Genomic DNA, 9,307 nt, shown 5'->3' with positions numbered 1-9,307 from the left:
TTTTTAAGAATAAGGTAGGCCTACATGCAAAAGTTGTTGTCTACATTATATGAATTGAATGTCAGTGGCAATTTGCGAAAATTTCACGCTGTGACAAAGGCTGTTGGCTCCAATTTGCGCAAATTCATGCTGCGAATATTTATGTTTTGACAAAAATTTCCAGTTTACATTGGAAGACCCAATTAAGATCCCTAACTACCAAGGAATTTATAGTGATTTGTGCAATTAGTGCTACAAAATCTGCTGGAAAACCCACTAGAAATTGCTTTTATGGATAATTTGGTAACCCAGGGTACAGCACTTCAGTGATTCATCAAAATGGCAGAGTTCTACTGTAAAACACGATATTTTTGCGGCATGAAATTTTGCGAATTGGAGCCAACAGCCTTCTTCGCGGTATAGTGTAGACGAAAACTTTCATGTGCATTTTAATTTCGCGAATCTTGGCTCTCGCGAAATTTGCGAAATTAAAATACACGCGAACATTCCTCGTTTTACAGTATGTTTCACCCGGGAGTAAAATGACAACAAAAAAAAAAGGATCGTGTGACATGTGACAACATCAACCTCTTGATTCTTGACATGCTCTTGACATAGCAATGTCCGTTAACCCCCCATCAGCGAGACATTGTGACAATAGGGGTCTGATATGCAGAGACTACCACACAGACTGAAGAGGAAGCCATCTTATTTCTGGAATGGAAGTTGATTACGTAACCTGTTTGTGCTGGTACAAGGCTGAGAGGAAAAGTGAGCAAGAAACAGAGTGACCCCTGTTGTAAGAAAAAAAAAGAGAAAATAACGAAGAAAACGTGCATTTGCGTCTAAGGGAAAATAATGAAAAAGATGGAGAAATTGTGGGTTGGCAATTGGTCTTTATTTGTGGTCAGTTGACAAAAGGAAGAAAAAATAACAGGGTGCCCTTTGAGCAGTGTGTGAGAGAGTATGGGGGTAGGGGCAAGGACCTGTTAATCATAGCAATCATCAATTAGTGAGTTACATAATGGTTGTTGCTGAGAAGAAGCCTGGTACATGTAAAAATGGGTCAGCTTGGTATCAATCAACATGTTGTTTTTATTTTTTTTTTCTCCCAGCTTTTGTTGCAAAGTAATTTTTTCTTTCACTTAATCCTTTCCCTGGTTTTATCACTTGCTAGGCGAGTCCACTACCCTCAGACCAGAACCAGTTCGTCTTTGCTGGCGAGGCGGTCACTCACGCACGCCTCACCTCATGCATGTATCTGCTGCATGCCTCAATAGTCGTGGCTCACCTTATCATGTCCCCTTCTTTATCTCACTGGTAATTTGGATCTGAGCTAAAATGACCATTTACTGCCAGATTAAGAGCTTTACACGAGACTAATGAGTATATCTGTGGTGGATGGGACAGGGAGGGGGGCAGGGGAGGATTGAGATGGAGGGGGTAAGGGGGAGGGCATAATAGTGGCATAGAGCTTTGTAGACTACAAATAGGCATACTGTAAAATGAGGAATGTTAACGAATTAACGAATTTCGCGCAAGCCAAGATTCGCGAAATTGAAATGCACATGAAAGTTCTTGTCTACACTATAATTATACATTGAATGTTAGAGGCAACTCGCAAAAATTTCATGCCGCGAAAAAGGCCGTCGGCTCCGATTCGCAAAAATTTCATCCCGTGAAAATATTGTGTTTTACAGTATAATGTAACCACTTGAGACAGCTTAAAATAGGCCTATCTGTTCATATCTTTCAGCTATTAATCCATCAATATTTCCAGTCAGACATTTTCATTTGCACCTCAAACTTAAAGCAACTGCCCATGCTGAGATATGTTTCTGACGTTGCATGTTGATGAACTAGTGAACTTTGGTGTCTTAAGAACCAAAAGGGTAGATTAACCTGGGTTTTACCTTTACTGCACATCTTTAATATGAATTTTGCAATCACATTTACATCCCCTCCTAGAACCACAGCACTTCCTTTACCTAAGTATCTTGATTCAAGTGCAGGCCATTCAGAGTGTGCAGAATGCTGTGCAAACAAAATTTGCATAACATGTTTGCCAAAAATGGGCATAATGATTGATTTCCCTACTAAGGATATTGATCTTCACCAAAGAGTGCATAAATCCAATTAGCTTTCACTTGATAAGCTTGCTCCTTTGATGATTAGCTTGTCAACACACATGTCAAATCTATAGCCTTTATAGAAGCATGCACCATATCAGATAACTTCATTTTGTTTGTTTTTTCTCTTTCTCTCTCTCTCTCTCTCTTCTATTCTTTTTCTTATCTCTCTTTGTCATATAACTTATAAGTTAGAAATCTAAAGCTTGTCTGCTCTCTTCAGTTTCATTTTCATGTGTCCGGTCATTCATTTCTTTTTCATGCACACTTCTCTGTTAAAGAGCTTTCCTCGTATTTTCTTTTCCCCTCTTTCTCTTTCTCTTTCTCTGTCTCTCTCCCTCTTTCTCGCTCTTTCTCTCTCTCTCTCTTTGTAGCAAGCCTATACATCCATGCCTTCTATTGATATCCAGGTCTGCTTCCTTCACACTCTGGCTTTGTCCTTCGTCCGTGTCAGAGTTTAGTAGTATCGGTGGGTAATGAAGCGTCGCCTTTATTACCGCATCTGTGAACCTCGCCAAAGTCTTAGCAAATGATGCAGAAATAGGCGTGTGACAGACGAAAAGTAGACCATTCTGATTCATGTATCGGTCCTGTGGAGGAGGGGCGAGGAGGAAGGGATGAAATAAACGTGAAAGAGTTAAAGAGCCTTTAAAAAAAAAGTGTGTGTTTTTGTTTTTGAGAGAAAGGGAAAGAGAACACAGGAGTGATGGGGAAAATCAGACTTAAGAGGAATGAATGAAAATGAAGTATATGAGGAAGAAGGAGTGGAGGGAGGGAGGGGTGTACGAAGGATGAGACTGACTGGTGGAAGAGATAATCACATGTCCTCACCCACTATCTCCTTGTGGAGGTGTAACAATAGAGGGCCCAGGGTTTGAATGAAAGCTGAGGTCGCTGAATGAAACCAAACCGCCCCCCCCCCCCCCCCCCCCCCAATAATCTCTAGCAGGCTTGGGATGCCCATAATGACCTTCGGGTTCCTTTGTTGATGTGTGGGAATAGGTTCTATTGGCAGAAGGCGGGTGCCCATATATATGGAGATATAGACGTATACACATGCCCTCACAGATATATATACACACACACAAACACACATACCAACTCACACATACACACTCTCTCTCTCCCTACCCCTCTCTCCATCTCTCTTCCTCTCTCTCTCTCAGACACACTCACACCAAGCGGTAAATGCGATTGCAAAACACACATATTGAAGATGCGCACACAGTGTGCCCTTTTTTCCATGCTCAGCACACACAAATCTATATGCTCCTCTTCGTGCCTAGCAGACAGTAGGGAGAGACGGAGTGAGAGTGGGGCTGTATGTGGTCGGGCTTCGGTAGAGCTTCACATGTCCGAGGGACATTTGGGGGTAAACGCTGCCAAGATACAGGGAAGGGGGGGACTTACTGCGGAGAGAAAGGCACAGTTAAAATTCTGTGAGAGGAATTAAGACAGGTAGAAACAAAGGGAGTTAAGGTGTTGGTGGTGGAGGTAGAATGTCACAGGGAGAAGTCTTGAGGCTAGGACACAGCAGCTCGTGTACCTTCTTCGCTTCGCACTCCCCACACTCAAAACGCCAGCTAGCATAGCAAGCATCTAGCCAGCTTGTGAGGCAGCCAGCCAGCCAGTCAGCCAGCCAGCCAGCCAGCCAGCCAGCTCTCTGCCATTGTACTTTGCTGGAGGCTACGGGCCAGAGCAATAAATAAAGCAAGCGTCGACAGCGGAGGAGCGCTGTGTGTCACCGCGAAGGGTTCTTGTTGGACCACTGTCTTCTCACAAACGCTGCTCAGGACCTTCACGTGCACACACGTCCTGCTCTCTCGCTCTCTCCTTCCCGTTCGTTCGCCAGTGTGGGGGAGCCTCGCGGAGACGCTGCCGAGTCGCTAGCCAGCCTCGCTCCCAGCCAGCCTCAGTATTACCTGCACGTAGAGATAGATTGATAGATTGATAGATTGGAAGATACACAGCAGGAGGAGAAGGAAAGAGAGATAGGGAGACAGACACGACGGACATCTTACTTTGAAACAATAGCTGCAGTCTTTTAGGCTGCCTTGCCATGATTTTTGGCTGATATTTGTGCCAGTGCTCAAACCTCGACTGGACATTTTTTCCCTCCTGATTGGATACTCATTTGCTGTTTGAACAGTGGTTTGTGCTCACAAACATTCATCTCCATTGGCCAGAGTCTTTCCATTCCTTTGCCAACTCACATGTAAGGACTGGACAGAGCCCAAACTGATACCTTCAAAGTGCCATACATAGTGGAAGCCACGTTTTCCTCTCGTAGATGCTGTCATCCTTGTCATCTGTCATTCGTTTTCCCGTACTGAAATCTTTTGAGGTGCATAAAGTGTCCCGGTACTCGAGATCCGGCGTATAAATAAGGCAGAGGCTGTGTTGGAAATTCCGGGCCCAAAAGTTGACCAGTCATGGAGGTCTTCTGGAAGAAGGTGGTCGAAAATGATGATCTCTTCACAGGGTGAGTCTCCCCTTTCCGTGTCGTCGATGTGTACCGTTAACTCTGCTACACATTAGCCAACCTTTCAAACACTTCAATGTTGGCAACACGCTAACAGTCCACTAACAACCTCAGTGATACGGTTTGTTTGAACGGTAGAACATCTGTGTAAAATGCCCAGCAGCACATTTCTCGAATGGAACCCAATGCAAACACATTACATTTCATTTATGAACAGTAAAAATTTTTGCTTTTTTTGACATCATAGCAGTTGATAGGTGGCGAAACATTGTATGTATCACAACATAGAATGAAATGATTATACTCTAGTGAACATTTGATATTGATTTTGTATACCATAAGTATATGAATTTGATCAGCCATGGATTTCACACTTGACACTCACATTATCACTGTCAATAAAAAGAATCGAACATTGTAGACAAAATTTGTAAACAAGGTGTTAGCAACAAGCTCAATCAAGTTTTACTAATTAGCCACACATACCTTCCACATGCCTCAATCAAGGCTTTCAGCTGCAATGAAGCAGAGGACTGAGCAATATAGAGAACGTGTTCTCTGCGCTATCTGGAGTTTCTCTTCTTTTTTGAATTTTTTATCGATATTTTGACATTTTTCCCCTATAGATCGCAGAACATCTAGACTCTGCTGCATTGTATTTATCTATTTGTTTTGTGTTGTTGTTGGTTTTTTGAGGGGGAATGGGATGGAGGGAGAACAAGTGTTTCAATTACATGCAAGTTATGGCACAAGGAGAACCTTCTGGTACACCCTCAGATACTGGCTAGGAACAATTAAAAATTCTTGCTCCAGCCTCACATCAGACACCATGTGAGCGCTTTGAGAGTACGTGTATGTGGGCCACCTCCTTGCACAATTCGAAATTTATTGGAAATGGGAGCGACCGACATCTTAGAGAGAAGAGAAAGAGCATTGAGATGAGAGAACAAGGAACACAAGAGCAATGAAGAGAAAGAGAGGTGATTATGAGACATCAACGGGGTGGTGAGGGAGAGGGGAGAGGAACGGAATGGGGAACAGAGGAGGCGAGCCAGCGCACCACACCGCTGATTTGCCAATTTGAGGCTCGTCCGACCCACGGGAAGATATCATGTCACTTGTAATATTCATCTTGCAGTCCAGCCTTTATGCTGTGCTGAAAGAGTGTCTGTAGTGTAGGCTATGGTTTTGTCTGTTTTTCCATTGTCTCCTTCATTTTTAATCTTTTCTTTGGGGGTGGGAATAGGGGGGTATTTCCATTATAATTGGTTTTGAAGAAGGGGCAAATCCGTTGTTTACTCATTCTTTTCCCCATCTTTGTCATAATTTATTCTCTCGTTAAATGTTTAAATTGGCTTGGTTTAGCCTTACATCACATATCAACTTGTTTATTGTACATACCAAAATTCAATGTGTGGCTGTGGTGTACAAGTGAAAGTGAGTGTTAGTTGAATGATGCACATACAGAGGGCTGCTACGCTTAAAGCAGCAGAAAATGTGAGTTGAAATGGAAAACACTGAAACATTGAACTCATCAAGATCTATCGCAATTGAGGTAAGGTTACTTTCAGACATGATGTAATAACTACTGTAAGTACTGTTGCTGAATTTCAGATTTAAACATCGTTCGTAATTTTCGGTGATTAATATGCGCATACCACAGTCACACATAAATTTTGTTTTTTTTTTTTTTTTCCATGCAAATCTAAGAGGTCATGGTTCACATTTTCACCGCAACATATTGACCCGTGGCCAGAAGTAGGCTCTTCTGGTCATGACGCAGAAGGTAGCGTGGCTCTAAAAGCAAACAAATAACACAGCGGGTAATAAATGTATGGGCAGAGGAGCTTTTTTTAAACAGAGAATGTATTCCGTTGTCGGCATCTGGATGTGACATCCCTTTCTTTAAATGCAAAGGATGGAAGTATGACAATACAATTCCCAGCAGGTACATGTACGTCAGGCATTTGTCAGCGGCGCTCGTCAGCGCAAATCCGTCGCAGGAAGTAAAAATGGCGGAGCAGATCAGAGGCAAAAAGGAATCCCCCGCTTCGCTATATTCCAGTCAATCTTCATGGATCATAACTGTCGAACATGCTTTTGCCCACGAAGAAAAGGAGTATGGAGGTGGGGGGGGGGGGGGGGGGATGAGGCTATCTAATGCATTGCATCTATCCTGTGGTTTTTATGTGTCTCCTTCTTCCCCCGCCTCCATCTCCTGGTCTCTTTTCCCCTCTCCTGTCTCTGTCTCTCTTACTCACTCCCTCCCGGCCACCAAGAGAAATTGCTCCTGGGCTGAGAACTGTCACAATTGGTAACGTTGAATGGTCCATTTGAACACAAGCCTAATTGGAGATGGCTGCATCGTTGCCTTTGTAGATCAAGCTGTATTTCTATGCACTCAAGACGGGAGACGGGGAGCAGGGAGGAGTGAGGTATGGGGAAGGGGACGGGGGCAATGGAGGCGGATAAAGAGAAAAAGGGGGGGGGAGAGGGAGGAAGGAGGGGGGAAATATTTGCATAAGACACACAAATTACCTCCGTGCGTGCATCTGCAAGCAGTGTAAGCTTTTCGGGCTTAGCGAAACATTTTGTCTTCCCTCGCGGCCTAGCTTTAATGTCAGCTTTATGCATCTGAGCAGCAAAGATGGAAGCCCCCCCTTACGTATGTATGAATGTATATTTGTTGTTGTTGGAGGAACAGGGGGGGGGGTGCATGGAAGAGAGAAAGGAGGCTAGAAGTAAGGGGGTACAAAAAAGGAGGGCAGTGATGTGAGAACAATAACACTGAAGTGCTATGGAGGGCGACCAAATTAGGGAACTCGATTAGCATGTTTGTAGTTATGGCTCACCTGACATCGTTTGCCACTTTGCACTTTCTGCCAGGTATAATGTAGTCTGTGAGCACTGGCAAAATGGAAGATGTACAGTGGTGTACAGCCATAGGTCCATGAAAACTATAGGCAGCCTTGCTCATATGAATATTTCAGCTATACACAGAAATCATCCATGTTTACTGTAAATCCAGAAATGTTTGCGGCATGAAACTTCGCGAATCATTCAACTCTGTTTTGTAGACAAAAAACTTCCACTCTCATTTTACTTTCTTGAGTCTTGGCTCCTCACAAAATTCGCAAAAGTCTCAGGCTCATGAAAATTTCTGGTTTTACAGTAAGTCACAGTGTAGAAATTTTCACAAAATTCACAGGCAATTGAACAATTGTAAAAGTGATAGCATGCCAGAGCTATGCAAGATATTAAGTTCTGTCAAGAAGTAGTGCTCTCTGCTGCAGAATTATAAACAAACATAATTCTCTAAATTGTGCCAGCAAACAGAGCAAATTCAATTGTCTGAATATTTTTAAAGTGTCACTTATAGGAAGTCCACAACAAATGACACAAACCTATACATTTCCTTCTATCAATGTATCAAAATGAAAATTTCTATGAAGATTTGATGATACTCATTTTTGTGGTACTTCCACTGCTGTAAGTGTGGCTCCATATCAATGCAGAATCACGAAGAGGAGATGGGCTTGGAATGGTAATTTTATGTTGAACACCATTATTTATGATTTCTTACAAACAAGACCATGGTTTGTGGATGCGTTGACAACCAGAAATTTCATATTTAACCTCAAAAGTAGCAAGCAGAAATTTGTTCAGTTCAAGTTTCAAGTTTCAAGTTTAGTTTATTTCCACAAGTTCAGGTAAAAACGTATAAATATACAATCAATCAGTTCTAACACATACATATACAAACCAAAAATTATTTTGGATAAGTACATAATCACAGTTAAAAGTTAAAAAGTGTGTGTTCAGGATTGACATAACAATTAAAATAAATGGTGGAGGAAATCAGCAGTAGGCCACAGCAGTTACGTCACATATTCTAAAAGTAACCAAGCCATTGGAAGATCACTCTTTTGAATCCATAGTGAAGGAATACCTAGCAGAAAGTGCGCAGAGAACATGGTACCTGCGGCTATCAACACTTTGTTGTCATGTCCAGAGTGTGAAAGATGTTGCCCTACCAGGTCATTTCAACGCCCAATTATTAGGCCCTGTCGACGTCATTTTGAAATGACTTCTTCTTCAGAGTTGCTGGCTGTATTCAATTAATGTGAATCATGCAAATGACTCCTATCAGTTTGATGACTGCACTTTAACACAGGGAGATTATCTTCTTCCTCTTCTTTCATTTTAAGAGTAACTTTTAGGACTTAATCTCAGAATCTCAGCTCACAAGAAAAAGATGAATTTGGGGTGGGGGAGGGAATACAGACTCATCTCCTATCCATATTATCACAGGTGGTTTGATGCTTCTGAAGACCAATCCATAGCATTTGCATTTGCTCTACTGCGAAATGAATTAAGTTATTAGATGCAGAAAGTTTTCTTTGCGCATTTGTCACATCAAAGGTGTTATTGAATCTCAACCATGTCTAGCTTCAGTTTTTTCATAATGACTGTAGGATGAATTGCATTTTTTTTTTAAAGAAGAATCCTTATGAAATGATTTATAAATAATAATATATGTATTTTCAAGGATGATTTTGGAGCTGTAAAGTCTCTTCTCAGTTCCACATACATGTATTTGCATAATTTGCTCTTTCTGGCAAGGCTCTGTCTAATCCATATTATTCCAAAAAGTACTTTGCTCACTGTTAGATGAATGTACTCTGCAAAAGGTCAACGACTGAATACTGTTTCATTT

At 42.0% G+C, this 9,307-nt stretch overlaps 1 protein-coding gene across 1 annotated transcript in view; it reads left to right on the top strand.

The window, feature by feature from the left end:
* Positions 1 to 4,202: 4,202 nt before the first annotated feature.
* LOC139723872 (vitamin D3 receptor B-like) overlaps positions 4,203 to 9,307 on the top strand; it is an 88,517-nt gene continuing 83,412 nt past the window's right edge. The window contains exon 1 of the mRNA XM_071635077.1: positions 4,203 to 4,590. Coding sequence (XP_071491178.1) covers positions 4,541 to 4,590 — 50 coding nt within the window. The 5' untranslated portion in view covers positions 4,203 to 4,540. The remainder of the gene's footprint in view (positions 4,591 to 9,307) is intronic.

This window comes from Diadema antillarum, unplaced genomic scaffold (genome assembly GCF_040938485.1).
Source record: "Diadema antillarum isolate AM-2024a unplaced genomic scaffold, OU_Dant_1.0 scf00000201, whole genome shotgun sequence".
NCBI classification, from domain to species: domain Eukaryota; kingdom Metazoa; phylum Echinodermata; class Echinoidea; order Diadematoida; family Diadematidae; genus Diadema; species Diadema antillarum.
Note: the sequence above shows the minus strand (reverse complement) of the source record. Positions and strands in the feature narration are given on the sequence as shown.